Raw genomic sequence first — 17,382 nt, forward strand, 5'->3', positions numbered from 1 at the left:
CACAGCACCTACACCACTTCACATCCCCACCAGCACTGCACCAGGCTTCCAACTTCTCCATATTCTCACCAACACTAATCTCTGCTTTTCTGAGAACAGCCATTTCAATAGGCGTAATGCAGTATCTCGTTTTGATTTTAACTTGCATTTTCTTAATGCTAATGATACTGAGTATCTTTTCATGTGTTTATTGGCCATTTGTGCATCTTATTTGGAGAAGTGAAAAGAGTGAAACTGTTAAGTCACTCAGTCGTGTTCAACTCTTTCCAACCCCATGGATTGTAGCCTGCGAGGCTCCTCTGTCCATGGAATTCTCCAGGCAAGAAAACTGGAGTGGGTAGCCATTCCCTTCTCCAGGGGATCTTCCCAACCCTTCCCAAATACAAATCCTTCCCAAAGGATTTGTATTCAAATCCTTTGCTCATTTTATTTGTCTTTTTATTACTGAGGTATAAGAGTACTTTATATATTTTAGCTATGCTTATCAGATATATAAATACACACACACACACACACAATTTGCAGATATTTTCCGCTATTCAGAGGGTTGCCATCCATTCTGTCAATAGTATCCTTTGATGCACAAGAGTCTTACGTATTTGATAAAATACAATTTATCTCTTTTGTTGCCTGTGCTTTTGGTGTCAGTATGTTACTTTCTGAGACTACTTTCAATCAGGTTACAGTATGCAATCTTTTGAGAAAATGTCCTAAATTATTGTGTCTATCAATAGTTCACACCTTCTTTTAAATCACTGAGTAGTATCCATTACACAGATGTACCAGAGGGTTTTTTAAAAGCCATTCATGTATAGAAGGATAACTGGGTTTTTTCCATCTTTTGATAATTATCAATACAGTTCCTACAAATATTTGTGTGGATATCTATTTGTGTGAATGTTATGTTTTGATTTCACCATAAATGTTTCAACTCTATGGGCACAGAATTGGTGGATCTTACAGTAAATATATGTTTAGCTTTACAAGTTACTATCAAACTGTTTCTAGAATGGCTGTACTATTTTGTATTCCTACCATCAGTATATGAGAGTTTCTCTGTAATCCTGCCATTTTTTAAAAAGTAATTTTCTGCACAATACTTCCTCAGTTCCTTTTGAGATGCCAACAATACGAAAGTTAGATCTTTGTTATCGTCCCACAGGGCCCTGATGCTCTTTCCCCCTCCCCAATCTTTCATCTCTGTTTTTTAGACTGCATAATTTTTATGATCTATCTTCAAGTTCTCTGACTCTTTCCTCTATCACTTCCATTAATTTCATCTCCAGGAGTTCCCACATTAATTCTTCTGAGATCCCTTTCTTTTTTTTTTTTTTTTTTGAGATCCCCTTCTTAAATTCCCCTCTCTTGCAGATAAATGAGTACTTTCTGATTCCCTGGGGCTCTCCCTTTTCAGCACTCTGCCCAGAAAGCTGAGGTTTTATTTACATTTTGCCTCTTACTTTCTTCAAGTGTTCAGGAAGTGGGGGCCAACTGGCAGGAAGTCAGAGAAAATAAGAACAGGTTGCACATCTCAACTTCTCATGACCACAGATTCTCCAACAGAAAGGAAGGCAACCCCCTTCCTCAGTTTTCGATACCTATGTCTTCCTCTGTGCCCACTATCACTGTTAGGAGCCATAAACTCTACTTTCCAAGCCTGAGGTTGAGGGCTTCTCTTAGAGCCCTCCTGGGGCTCTCTGTCCACACTGATGTCTACTTCCTGGTTTCATGCTGTGTTGAGAACAGGCCCTGTGACAACACAAATGGAAAAACGGAAAACTCACCCCCAGTCTGGTGGCATTTCAAATTTTGGTCTTCCCTAATTCTCTTGCTACTTTTTACTATTCAGAGTCTTCAGATAGCTGCTCCGGGCATTCTGTCCAAGGTTTATAATACGTGTACTCACTGAGAGAGACACAGAGTCAGGTGATTATTACACCAGCTCACTTGGAACCAGAACTTCCCACACTTATGTTTTATATATTTATATTTTAAGGTTGGCAAATTTTTTCTGTAAAGGACCAAAGAGTAAATATTTTAGGCTTGGAGGGTCACGTATGACTTCTATTGCATAATCTCTTCTTATACAACCTTTTAAATGACCATTCTAAGTTCATAGGTGGCATAAAAACAGACCACAGAGCCATTGTTTTCCAACTCTTGTATTAGAATACATTATTTGTCTCCAAATAAATGAAAATTCATGCAGAGACAAGCTGCAGTATAAGTTATGCTTTATATCACTTTAACAACTCAATACTTTTACCAAAATCTATGAGTGCTATGAGGCAGAAGCAGCCTTTATCCTTGGTCATGATAATCTGTTTGAAAAATGCTTAATTTTGTCTTTACATTTAATATGTTTAATAATTCTTAATAGGATCTTACAGGTGTTTTATTGTTTACTGTAAATACTATATTTCTAAACGTTATTATTTGTTTAGAAGTAACGCTAATGAATGAATGCTGGATGGCATCACTGATGCCATGGACATGAACCTGGGCAAACTTTGGGAGATGGTGAAGGACAGGGAGGCCTGGCATGCTGTAGTGTGTGGGTCGCAAAGACACACGACTGGGCGACTGAACAACAACAACAACAATACTAATGAAAATCACAGGGAATTCTCTTTCAGACCCATTTACTTTCTAGGATTTTGATAAAGAAAGAATTCAGTAAAAGCTGTCATATTTATCACTGGTTTTTGAAATAAAGTTAACGAAAGAAAACTGTGTGTGCAGTATACTGACAACTACTTATCAACAAATGGTTTGCAAACGAAGGAAAGCCAAGTCAGTGTACTCCCCTACTCCATGTTATGTCACATTTATATTTTTCATCACGTGTTATTCTGTTGATCAGTGATCACTATGTTGTTGAGTTAATGCTCTTTCTCTCAAATAGTATGGTTTTCCTTATGGTATTATTTATATCTGATGGAAGGCGAGAGTGACACTTCCAATTCCCAAAAGTTCTGAGAAATTAGCATTTGATTTCATGACAGTATAGATAAGAAAAGTAGAAATGACAGTAAACTGTCTTTTTAATTCTAATATTCCCACTGGTAAGAACACTGATAAAAATCCAACCAAAGACTGTAACCTAGAATACTATAAAGACTATTCATCCCAGTTAAATAAATACACATCTCTCACAATGAAGCATTGAGTAAAATGTTGACATACATTGGGCCCTGAATAAATATTATATTCTCCTCTTTCTTAACTCCATACTCTTAGATTTACTGTCAATCTACTTCCTTTATTTTTAATGAGAACTAAACAGTACAGAATTTGACTTGTATGTTCTACAGCTTATTTTCCATTTTTAAATTTCTTTGTCTGTGACACAGTACACTGCAGTACACCAAAAATAATGCAACCAAAGAAAAGTTAATCATCGACTGGAAGAAATGGAGGAAAAGGAGGAGGGGAAGTGGCAGTGAGCATGTGCCAATGAGCTGCTGCCTTGTATCCAACTACTGTTTGTATGGATGTGAGAGTTGGACTATAAAGAAAGCTGAGCACAGAAGAATTGATGCTTTTGAACTGTGGTGTTGGAGAAGACTCTTGAGAGTCCCTTGGACTGCAAGGAGATCCAAACAGTCCATCCTAAAGGAAATCAGTCCTAGGTGTTCATTGGAAGAACTGATGTTGAAGCTGAAACTCTAATACTTTGGCCACCTGATGAGAAGAGCTGACTCATTGGAAAAGACTCTGATGCTAGGAAAGATTGAGGGCAGGAGAAGAAGGGGACGACATAGGATGAGACGGTTGGATGGCATCACTGATTCAATGGACATGGGTTTGGGTGGACTCCGGGAGTTGGTGATGGACAGGGAGGCCTGGCGTGCTGCCGTTCATGGGGTCGTCAAGAGTCGGACATGACTGAACAACTGAACTGCCTGCCTGCCTGTATCTGATTGTTTTCAGCAATACTCCCTGCTTGCAGCTTTCTCAACTTTTGGACCTAGAGCCTTCAAAATAAGCCTTCATTTTCCATATGCTATACTATTCACACCTTGTTTTAACCGAACTCCAACACATTCACTTCTCCTGTTCTAACATGTTTGCTAAACCTGAAGGCTCTGATTTCAACACAAGATTTTACTATGTTTATATTCCCTAGCCCTGAACTTGTTTATTTTTGTTACCATATACATCATCTTTTATCAGCTGCCAAGTTGACAAGATTCTTGCCATGAAACAATTCACTATTACACAAGCAAAATACAGTGATACACACCTAGGAAGGGACCATGTCTACAACTTTAAAAAGGAGGAAAAAAGCACATCAAAGACATGGCCTTTATATTAAGTACGCCAAAGATCCAAGTATATCTGAAGCCCAGACAAGAAACACTAGTTAAATCAAATCAGGTCTTGGCATGATTTAGCATAAACAGAAATCTCAGCTGTCCTATCCCGTTTTATTTTTTTCTTCCTGTTACGAAAATGTTTTGTTTGCTAATAGCATTATTTACAAGTTCTCAAAATCTGGATATTTTGTTGTTGTTCATTTCTTAAGTTGTGTCTGACTCTTCGAGACACCATGGACTGTAGCAGGCCAGGCTCCTCTGTCTCCACTACCTCCTGGGTTTGCTCAAATTTCACGTCCATTGAGTTGGTGATGTTATCTAACCTCTCATTCTGGATATTCACGTGACTGTAAAAGGGCTACAGTTGTTTTTCCTTTAATGCTATGATAACCATTCATGGCAAAACCTAGGCTATTATGTTTAAAAGATGTTCTTCAAAATTTCAATTATATTTAATGGAGTTTTTAGAAGCCTTCCTCAATCCAAATCACTTTTAAGAGTTTATGTTCTAGTTTCATATTAATAAATTAAAAGAATTAGCAATAGCTTCTAAATTAAAATAAACAAGCAGCATATATATTTTGAAAGTACATTGTTTCTTTAGAATACTTTACTCTTTTATTTATTTAAGCAGATTTCACAGGATACTAATAGGAATCTGTCTGGGGATAGAAGAAAATAAATAGGAACAGTAGGACTCCACTGTTCCCAGGAGGAATCAATGTTTCATAATAAGTGTACTGATGCCACTAATTTGGAATTAGTAATAATTCAAAGACTGTCAAATATATTTTAAAACATATTTCAAAAGTTTCATGATGTAATAAGTGAATAATGTGAACAAGATTACAGAAAAATATTTAAACATCTTTAGAGAACAAACGGAGAAGGCAATGGCACCCCACTCCAGTACTCTTGCCTGGAAAATCCCATGGACAGAAGAGCCTGGTAGGCTGCAGTCCATGGAGTCACGAAGAGTTGGAAACGACTGAGCGACTTCACTTTCACTTTTCACTTTCACACATTGGAGAAGGAAATGGCAACCCACTCCAGTGTTCTTGCCTGGAGAATCCCAGGGACAGCAGAGCCTGGTGGGCTTCCATCTATGGGATCGCACAGAGTCGGACACGACTGAAGCGACGCAGCAGCAGAGAACAAACATTTATATTAAAAACACTGTTTAATATAAACAACTGATTTGTTAGTTACAGGCAGCACTAGTGGTAAAGAATCCTCCTGCCAATGCAGGATATACAAGAGACATGGGTTCGATCCCTGAATGGGGAAGATTCCCTGGGGTAGTAAAATGGCAACCCACTCCAGTATACTTGCCTGGAAAATCCCATGGACAGAGGAGCCTGGTGGGCTACAGTCAAAGGAGCCACAGAGAGTCAGTTATGACAAGGCAACTGAGGCTGCATCTATCAAGCAACATTTTTTGATTAGATATTCAATGTTATCAATATTAGTAAGTTGCACATCATTGAAAAACTATTCTGTGGTATTCACTTTCAAGTAATTCATATTAATCTTCCCACAAACTTATTTCTCTTTTTCATGTCTTTCCAATCTGTAGGTGAATGAACAAGAGGAAAGTAAAAGTAGAAAATAAAAAAAAAGCAATTAGGGAAAAAGAAAACAGAAAAGAAAAACTTCAGAGAGCTTAAGGAAAAAATAAAAGGACAGAGAAAGAGGGAGGAAGGTGGAAGGTAGGGAAAAGGGAGCCTGAAAACAAACTACATTAAAAAGAAAAAGCCTACAAATAAATCATGTCAAATAATATTCATCAAAGTACCAAAAATGAACAATTACCTCTTCTTCCAGAGATTGAAAGAGGAAAACTACCATGAATGTTCAAGTGGGAAGAAAAAAGTTACACAACTGCTCAAAAGCCTAATTATTATAATTATTCTTAAATTAAGCCTCATCTAAACTCCATGGGGTCGCAAAGAGTTGCACATGATTGTGCAACTGAACAACAATCTCCTGCCTAGACTGGGGGCCAGAATTCTGGGAGTCAGGTAAGGGAAGAGGAGAGAGTAGGGAGGAGGGAAGAGGAGAGGGTGGGGGTGAGGGGAGGGTTTCTCAATATTCCATATACATATATTCATTTAATCTCCCTGTTTTCAATTTTCTCAACTCCTGATCTCTCCCAGTAAGAGACCTTTGTTTTCACCTTTCCTGCCACCTACTAGCATGGGAAAGGGCAGTTACTCAGGGTCAGGAAATATGTAAAAATCTTCAATAGTTTTCAGCTGAACCTATTTCAGAGGGTTTTTGCTCCATCCCCACACATAGCATTAACACTCAGTCCCTGTGGTATCCAGAGGCAGATGCTAGCCTTTTTAAAGATCCTGAAATTTATTTCTTTGGCTTTCTCCATTGCTGACTTAAGATTTGACATTTCCTAATCAGTTACCACTGTGGTATTCATTCCATCTTTACCTGGAAGTCTCAGAGCACATGTTATTTCAAGTGTCCATGTGATACTTTGGAAAAGAATATTAATATTATACTACAGGCCACAATGAAAGTCTTGAGAAATTTTTTAAAAGTAGAAACTACAAAGGATACATTCTACAACCATTAAGGCAGTTAAATTAGAACATACCAAAAATCTAAGCAAGTTCCAAAAAAGGTTCCAAAGTTTAAAATATTCTCCCAAATAAGAATAAAAAGTACCAAGAAAATAATGACAAGAAAACTAAATATCAAACTTGCAATTAGAGGCAAATTACACTCTTTCAGTATTAAAAAAAAAACAACTCACAAATCTTGTATAAAACTTAGAAAGTTAGAAAACGAACAACAAAGCAAATCTCAAGATAATAAAAAGAGCAAATTGATAATTTATAGATAGAAAAAATAGCAATAAATTCTAGAAACTATACTAAAAAAAGTACTTTAAAAAACATATTTGAGATAGCACTGGAAACTATATTCAATACACTGTGATAAACCATAATGGAAAGAACATGAAAAAGTATATATACATGTATAATTCAATCACTTTGCTATACAGTAGAAATTAACACATAAATCAACTATACTTCAATAAAATAAATTTTAAAAAATATAAAGAAGAATGTCTTATTCTTAGGTTATGAACATAAAAATATTTAGGGGTGAAGTATGATAATGCCTGAAACTTAATTTTAAGTGGTTCAAAAAATATAAAAGAATATCTACTACTTTAAGCAAACTACGTATACTAGCTGTTCTAAGCAAATATGACAAAATCAGCGAATCTAGGTGATGAGTATGTAAGTGTTTGTTATACTATAATTTCAACTTTCCATTCATTCAAAATTTTTCAAACTAAAAAACTGAAGAAAAAGATGTGCAGATGTGGAGGGTATTTACAAACAAGAGCTTAAGCTATTTTGAATAAGAGCTTAAATAAACTTTATTAAGCAATAAATTCCAAGAAAATCTGTAATATTTCATTATTTTCTTACCTGAAATGTTATGAATGTGATTTAATTTCTCTTTAGATTTTTCTCTTCTAAAGAGATATGAACCCAAGGAGCCCCCAATGCTCTAAGATAAAATGAAGATAAACCATCAAGAGTCCTGATTTTATGGTGTTTCAGAAAATACTGCAGTGAAATGTCATTTTAAAAAGCTTGTATGTACACAGATATTTGAAAAGAATTACTTTGTAGTGAAAAATGAAAACGGCAAAAGGTGACGGAAATTATAGCAGATCTTCACGAAACATTCTTTTGAAAGCTAAACACTTTTTATAAAGCATGGGAAATCCCACGAAGTTATAGTGCTAACACCAAAGCATTTAAAGGGGCCAAAACTCCAAAACATAACCTGCAACGGAGCAGATTTTAGAGTACACTGCACCCTTTGAAAGGTTCATTGTGCATTATATCACAAATCTACATTTTTATCCTGAAACTTTACCTAACTTTATTAATCCTGGAAGATTTCTAGGTTATACTTGATTTGAAAATCAAAGTCTAAAACCGATGAAAACTACAGTAACTATTTCTACATTTGTGAGATTCTACTGGACTGGATTCAGACATAAAAGTCAGCTAGTTGCTACTTGAAAACATACAGAAACATGGGTCAGATTTTATAGGCTCTTTCAGGTGTGGACATAATAGGCCACAAGAGTCATAATTTATTACAGTATGAAATATGATGAGAGGTTAAATAACCGAATGAGCACATTCCACGCTTTCCTTTAAACTACAGTTCATGTCCTTTCCTCTTGATAAATGCCCCTACTACAAGTCCTAATGCACCATATTTTACAGCTTGAGAATTTTTTTTCCTAGTGAAAAGTTCTATCTTTGATCTCCATCAGTCTCAGCAAATGAAACCTAACTACAACACTACCACATATGATTTTGAATTTGTAAAGAAGTCTATATTAACAAAAGTGAAGGAAGGAAGAGAGACAGAGAACATTTCAGTTTTTGACAAATATAAAGATACTCTGTGTGCCTCTGTAAAATGGGAAAGTCAATATTAACAGAAAATTAGAAAGAACTTTTACCTTATCATAAAGGACATGTTAAGAAAACCAATCAACAATGGGACTGGCTTACATTTACAAGTGATCTGGAAAAGTAGGCTGGAGGCCAAGATTCTTAAATCAAACAAGCAATCTATCAGAGAAAAAACAAAACATATTTCTGACAGCCTCAGAGCTAACATAAAATGGATTTGTGGTATGTTATAAAATACTAACAGACACCCTTTGAAAATTACTTCAAAGTCTTTATTCTGGCAGGTTTAGGCTACAGTATCTGGACATATATAGTATCTGGACACTGTTTAGTTTTTCTGTGTAATGTCAAAAAATACACCTGACTAAACATGCCTATAATGAATAGAGGACAACACTCTTAATTCTGACTCTCATTTTGTGAAACCTCAGGAATTAAAATTATCACTTTCAATACTACTTACAAGGATTGTTTGAAAAGTTTAAGTTAAATTTTTATAAATATTGATTCACTACATATAATATATATTGACGCTTTTGAACTGTGGTGGTGTTGGAGAAGACTCTTAAGAGTCCCTTGGACTACAAGAAGATCAAACCAGTCAATCCTAAATGAAATCAACCCTGAATACTCATTAGAAGGACTGAGGCTGAAGCTCCAATACTTTGGACACCTGATCCAAAGGGCTGACTTATTAGAAAAGACCCTAATGCTGGGAAAGATTGAAGGCAGGAGAAGAAGGGGACAACAGAGGATGAAATGGCAGGATGCCATCACCAACTTGATGGACATGAGTTTGAGCAAGCTCCAGGAGTTGGTGATGGACAGGGAAGCCTGGCGTGCTACAGTGCATGGGGTCGCAAAGAGTCGGATACGACTGAGTGTCTTAGCACACACACACACACAAAACTGTAAAAGACCATTCTCAGGTCACGGGTCTGTTGTTAAAAAAAACAGCCACAGTTGGATTTGGTCCATGGGCCATATGTAGTTTGTGGACTCTGCTCTGGATAGCCCCCTTTTATCAAAAATGAAGTGGACCCCTAACGGGCACGTAATGCCATTGGTGCCCTTTCATCCACACGTTCATTCTAAAGCCAATCCTTGTATCACAGAAAGCAACAACGACAAAACAACAACAAAAATAAACCTCTACTATTTCCAACTATATAATAACATCACCTGTGGAAATCTCAAGACTTTTAAGGAAGATATATTACTGTGCTTTGAAAATCTTTTTTCAAAGATTTTCTGTTGAAGTTTGTTACCTCTGATAATTATAATAATAAATATTTTTATGGAATAGTTATATTGTATTAGATACAATCACAGACAGATTTTTATTCCCTTTTAAATATCTTTATTGAGGTATACTTGATAACTTTATAGAGGCATATTTTGCATATTATATTATTCACCATTTTCTAAATCATAATTCAATGATTTTTTAAATAATTTTTTCCACCAACACCGTAAGTCAGTTTTCAAACTAGCGATCTCTGAAGCACATTTACTGTTAATGCCTGTTTTCGCCCACCCCTTTGCCTCAGGCAACCACTAATCTTTTTGTCTTTATAGTTTCACCCCTGTTGTGGACATCTCACATAAATGTGGCTTCTGAATCTGCTTTTTTTCACTGAGCATGTTTTTGACATTCATCCACATCATAGTACGTATCCATGGTTTGTTCCTTCTTATTGCTAAACAGTATTCCAAGAGATATACTACACATTCTTAAAGTGTCAATCTAACAAGTTTTGACATACATATACACCTATCTGGTGGCTCAGATGGTAAAGAATCTGCCCACAATGCAGGAGACCTGGGTTTGATTTCCAGGTTGGGAAAATCCCCTGGAGAAAGGAAAGGCTACCCACTGCAGTATTCTTACCTGGAGAATTTGATGGGCAGAGGAGACTGGCAGGCTACACTCCATGGGGTCATAAAGAGTAGGACACGACTGAGCATCTAACACTTTCACACACTCCTGAAACCATCACCAGTCAGGATAACAGACATGTCAATCATGTCCCCAATTCCCTGTGCTCCTTTGTCATGCCTCATTCCCACCCCATTCCAGCCACCTTGTCCCTAAAGCAACTTCCAGTCTGCCTTCTGTCACTATGTATCACTTTGTATTTGTCAGAATTTTATACAAATGGAATCACACAGGATGTACTTTTGTCTGCCCTTTTCATTCAGCACAACATTTTAAAAATTCATTCATGTTGAGAGCATGTATCAATGTTTCTTTTTATTATTAAAGAAAATTCAATTGTATAGAATTACGAAGTTTGTTTATACATTTACCTGTCAATGGACATGTGACATGTTTCTGGGTTTTGGCTATTACAAATAAATCTGATACAAGCATCTGTTTACAAATCTTTGCATAAGCATATGCTTTCATTTCTCCTGAGCAAATATCTAAATGTGAAGTGATGGGATCAAATAGTAGGTGGGTTAAACTTGTTAAACTACAGAACTGTTTGCCAAAGAGGTTTCATCATTTACATCCCCACAGCAACATATGAACATTCCAGTCACTCCACATCCTCACCAACGTTGGTATGATCAGTTTTTTAAATTTTAGACATTCTAGTACATGTGCAATGGCATCTCATTGTCATTTTAATTTGTATTTCCATAATGACTAATAATGTTAAGCATATTTCAATGTTTGTCCTTCATCTGCCATGTGTTTGTCATACTTTCACGAGGTATTTCAAATATTCTGACTTTTAAAACTAGACTGTTTAATTGTTGAGTTTTAAGAGTTCTTTATATATTATGGATTTATCAGAGAGATGATTTGCAAATATTTTATCCCAATCTGTGATTTATTTTTTCATTCTCTTAACAGCTTTTTTACAGAGAAAAAGCTTTTAATTTTTAAAAAGTATAAATTACCAATTTGTTATTTTTGTAGATCATGCTTTTGGTTTATATCTAAGAAATTATTCCCTAACCCAACTTTTTCTTCTAGAAGTTTTATAATTTTAAACTTTACGTTTAACTCTTTGATACATTTTGAGGTAATTAAGTATGGTATGACATATGGATCAAAGTTCATTTTATCTCATATAGGTATCTAATATTCCAGTGCCATTTATTGAAAAGTCTATTGCTTTGCCATTAAAAATGCTCCTGCACATTATTTTTAATCAGTTGTCCATATGTGTTTTATACTTTTTTTTCTTCTCTCTATTCCACTGATCGTTTTGTTTCTTGACATCAACATCACATTGTCTAAATTACTGTAGCTTTATAAATCTTGAAGTCAGATCTCCAACTTTGTTCTTTGTTAAAGCTATTTTGACTTGTCTGGGTCCTTTGTATTTCTACATGAATTTTAAAATCATGTCAATTCTACAAAAAAACTTAATGGGATTTTGATCCGTACAGTCTATACATTACTTTAGGGACTACTGACATCTTCACAATGTTAAGTTTACTGATCCATGAACATGGTTCATCTTATCATTTACTTAAAGCTATTTAATTTCTCTTGACTATGTTTTGAAGTTTCCAGTGTATGGATTTTTCACATCTTTTGTCAGATTTACCCCTAAGTATTTCATATTTATTTAATATTACTTTGGTATTCCTTAGCTTTAAATTTTAATTTCCAAATGTTCACTGCTGTTACATAGAAGCAAACTGATTTCCATATATTAACCTTGTATCCTGAAACTTACTTAACTCACTTCCTTGTTCTAGTAGCAGAATCATGTCATCTTGTGAAAAATTGACAGTTTTATTCTTCCTTTCTAATCTGGATGTCTCTTTTTTCTGCCTGAATACACTACCTAGAATCCTTAGATTAATGATGAAAAGAAGTGGTGAGAGTGGATATCCGTATCTTGTTCCTGATCTTAGGAGGAAAGCATTCAGCCTTTCATCACTATGTATGATATCAGCTGTTGATTTTTCTTAGATGTTCTTTACCAGGTTGAGGACATTAACTTGCATTCCTAGTTTACTGAGACTTTTTAATCAGGAATGAGTGTTGGATTCTGTCAAATGTTTTCTCTGTATCTACAGAGATGATCACATGACTTGACTTTTAGTTAGTTGAAATCAACCCTGAATAATCATTGGAAGGACTGATCCTGCAGCTGAAGCTCCGATACTTTGGCCACCTGATGCGAAGAGCTGACTCACTGGAAAAGACCCTGATGAGGGCAAGAGGGCAAGATTGAGGGCAAGAGGAGAAGGGGACAACAGAGGATGAGATGGTTGGATGGCATCACCAACTCAATGAGTTTGAGCAAATTCAGGGAGATAGTGAAGGACAGGGAAAGCCTGGCATGTTGCAGTTCATGGGGTTGCAAAGAATCAGACATGACTTAGCAATTGAACAACACAAACAAATATGGTAAATTATAATGACTGTTTAGTGTTAAACTAACCTGTATTTCTAGGATAACCCTTACGTGATCATGATATGTTATTCTTTTACACACTGCTCGATTCTATTTGCTAAAGTTTAGCTGATAATTTTAATATTTACATTTATGAATGATGCTGGACTGTCATTTCCTTTGCCTGGTTTTGGTATCAAGATAATGCTGATTGCTTTAGGTAGGAGGGGGGGTGTAATTAAAGTCCCTGTTACCCCATCTTAGCCAGAAGTGCGTGCGTGTGTGTGTGTGTGTGCTAAGTCACTCAGTCGTGCGTGACTCTGCAACCCCATAGACTGTGGCCTGCCAGGCTCCTCTATGTGTGGTATTCTCCAGGCAAGAACACTGGAGTGGGTTGCCATGCCCTCCTCCAGGGGATCTTCCCAACTCAGGGATCAAACCCATGTCTCTTATGTCTCCTGCACTGGCAGGCGGGTTCTTTACCACTAGCACCACCTGGGAAGCCTTTTTTTTTTAAATAGTTATTAGGTCATTATCTCATCCACTCCTTCCTAACTAGAAAGTATATATCAACAACATCATTCTATATATAGGGAAAATAGAGAAAGGGCGAAAACTGAGGCTCATAGAGTTCTAACAGTCCTAACCCAGAACTAAGATTTGAATCCACACATATGAAACCATTCTTTAAACATCCTTCTCTACTACACTATTTTAGTAGTACTCAAAAAGATTCTGTTTAAGCACAGTTTAATTTATTTTTAATTAAAAAAAAAGCATTAGATCTCTAAAAAACCCAGGTAAGTCTGGTCTGAAGCCCATGTCTCAATCACTATGATATTTGTTAAAAAGAATGAATGACATGCCATGGTTTATTATACAGAGTCAGGATATATACATAAATTATTAACTATTCAATATACTGAAAACATTACTTAAGAAAAAGATAAAACTAGGAACAAAGAGTCTTATACTTTACAGACCCAAAAAGTCCAACCAAGAGAGTAACAATAGCTGACAAATACCATTCTAAAGTTTTTAGTTAATCTTCAAAACCATACTATGAAATAGATATTACTATATAAATTTTATAGATGAGGAAGTTTGAGATACAACAACATTAAGAAACTTGTTTAGGAGGGGCAATATAGGAGTAAGGGGTTAAAGAGGTATAAACTACTAGGTATAAAATAAGCTACAAGGATACATTGTACAACATGGGGAATACAGACAATATTTTATAAAAATATAAATGGAGTATAACCTCTAAAATTTGTGAGTCACAATATTGGACACCTGTAACATATAATATTGTATATCAACAACAGTTCAATCAAACAAAATTGAAAAAAAGAAAAGAAATTTGTCCAAAACCTGCCATCCTTTTATTAGCAGAACAGGTAGTCAAGCCTAAGTCTCTACAGCTCCAGAATATGATCTTAAAATTTGTATTTGATTTTCTCCTTGTGTTTCACATTACAATGGTGTCATCCCTGAGAAAGAAGACGCACAGCCAAGGGCCTTTTAGGAACAAGAAAATTCCAACATCAGATTCCAGGAGAGCTAGTGCCAAATGAATTAGAGCTAAGGTTTGATGATAATGGAGGTGATAAGGGGTTTCCCAATCCCTGACTGGAATAAACTTGTTTTGCCCCCTTTCTGCAGCAAGTTTTCCTTCCATAAAATTAGCGAAGGGCCCTTTATATATTTCTGATGATCTGCAATATGCTCAGCTCATGAGCTTGGACTTCTAGCTGTTGGCCTTAATGTAGAATTACTCTCAGGAGTAGCATGGGAGGAGGAATAACAGCTCTTCAAGTAATTCCAGTTATGAGACATGATGGTGTAAGGCTCAAGAGCCTGGACTCTTGAGACTCCCAAGGTTCAAATACCTAGTGTGCCTCATACTAGCTGTGGGACATTAGAAAAACTACTTAATCTCTTTGGGCTTCCATCCCTGCATCTATAAAACAGAGATGGTAATTCACCTCTCATAAGGTTCAGGATTAAAAGAACATATGAAAAGTGTTTAGAATAGTGCCTGGCACTTGGTTAACATTGCATAAATTTGGCTAACAATATTATCATAGTTATTGCATAGGAAAAAAATTATACACATTAAATAGGTATGTTAGAAATTCTGTAGTATTAAAAAATACTAGCAAAAATTATACGTTTTAAAACACAGTCCTCTACAAATCTGACTTATCTATATTAATGTCTCAAAAATGACTTTGGAAATTAATTTCCAGCATCTTTTGTAAGTGGGCAAACAGTTTTTAAACCATAAGCAGGGATAATCAGAAACAATTTATTAAAATCAAATTACTCAATTCCCTTAAGGTAGTATTAAATATTTACTACAGACTCAGCATTATGCAATATCCTATAAGGTATATATAAGATCTAGACCCAACTCTCAAAATGCTTAAAATATTAGAGAGCAAAAATAACACAGAATTGACAAATAAGAAAAGTACAACAAAATGTCAGAGAGTGGCATGTAACTCTAGAAAAGGACTTCTACAGCACCATTAAAATGTATGAATTCAACCCACAAAAAAAGTATGTATATATTTAGTGCCACTCCTAATGCTAGTGACAAGGACAAGTTCAAAGGACTGGTATGTTATAAATTATTAATGAATCACTTCAGCAAAAAAGAAAGGGGTTACGGAATAATATTCACTATAACTTACTGTTGCTATTTTGGTCTTCAGAAAGTTCTCCCTTTCTTCATCTACCTTAATTTCAAGTCCAGTTTTAAATAATTCAAGCATTTTGGGGATGTCCCGGCCAACGGAATCTGGTTAGAAAAACAAGAAATCCAAAGTTATCACTATATCTAAACAAGTTGCAAAAATTACTAAATAAAAGAAACATCCAACCCAAGTTAAGATATAAAAAATGATTTGTGGCAAACAGACTTTAGGGTAGCCCATATCCTGGTGTTCATGCCCTTGTGTGATACCCTCCCACTGAGTGTGGATGAGACCTGCAACATGCTTCTAAGCAAGAGACATGATGATTATGCATAACTGATTACGTGACATAAAAATGCAATGCTTATCGTGAAGGAGTCTCTCTCCCTACTGGCTTTGAAGAAGCAAGATACAATGTTGTCAGGGGGCATATGGAGAGAGCCATGAGCCAAGAAACTGAGATCCTCAGTCCAGAAACCTGCAAGGAACTGGATTCTGCCAAAAAGCCATATGAATCTGGAAGCGAACCTTCCTCAAACAAGCCTCAGATAAAACCACAGCTCCAGCTGATACCCTGACTGGAGCTTTGAGACACTGAAGCAGAAAACGTAGCTTAGCTGTACACATATTCCTGATACACAGAAGCTGAGATAGTAAATGTGTGTTGTTTTAAGCCACTAAATCTGTGATATTATTGTTCCACAGTAATAAACAATAAATAAGTGTATACAATGATGATGCTTATCAAACTTTAGAAACATTGATGACAAATTAAAACCTATAGAATAACACATGATAAAAGCTGACAGGGGAGTCTTGAAATCTTTGAAGAACATTTTACTTACCTTTACATGAAATTCATTTGACCTGCCTTACCATAAGGAAGGAACTAGAAAAGCAGCAAGAGCTAGCAGTAGAAATAATATCTCAGTGAGTGATACAATCTGGAGGCAGCTCATTACTACATCAATGGTTACAGAAGCTGGCATGAAGAGAGATAAAAATTGAAACTTTACTGGATTCTAATGCCACTTTGTCCTCCATTAGGGTAGAGAAAATGATGTAATTGAATAAACAAAGGAGAAAAAAGGAATCAAGGCAAAAACTATGAATTTTCAAAGGATCATGCAGGAGACTCCAAATATACATTATACCCTCCTAACCTTTAATCATTAATATTTTAACTCAAATTTAACATATAAATATATTCATTTTTTTTTTAGTTTTACCTTTAACTTTTTAAAATTCATTTTTTTATTGAAGTAACAGTTGAATTATACCACTGTGTTAATTACTACACAGCCACGTAATTCAATTATATATATATATATATACACACACACACACATACATATATATACATACACACACATTATTTTTCACATTCTTTTCCATTATGGTTTATCACACTATATACTGAGACCTTGTTGCTTACCCAGTTTATATATATTAATGCACATATGTGGAATCTAGAAAAATGGTACAGATGAACTTATCTGCAAAGCAGAAATAGAGACACAGACGTAGA

General features: G+C 35.6%; 1 protein-coding gene across 4 annotated transcripts in view; it reads right to left on the reverse strand.

Annotated features, from left to right (window-relative positions):
• Nucleotides 1-17,382, reverse strand: part of MRPL1 (mitochondrial ribosomal protein L1) — a 66,094-nt gene that overhangs the window by 12,549 nt on the left and 36,163 nt on the right. For all 4 annotated transcript variants that reach the window (XM_081584234.1, XM_081584244.1, XM_081584224.1 and 1 more), the window contains one exon: nt 15,852-15,958. In XM_081584234.1, coding sequence (XP_081440360.1) covers nt 15,852-15,958 — 107 coding nt within the window. The remainder of the gene's footprint in view (nt 1-15,851; nt 15,959-17,382) is intronic.

This window comes from Giraffa tippelskirchi, chromosome 1 (genome assembly GCF_054371585.1).
Source record: "Giraffa tippelskirchi isolate mGirTip1 chromosome 1, T2T-mGirTip1v1.2.pri, whole genome shotgun sequence".
NCBI lineage: Eukaryota > Metazoa > Chordata > Mammalia > Artiodactyla > Giraffidae > Giraffa > Giraffa tippelskirchi.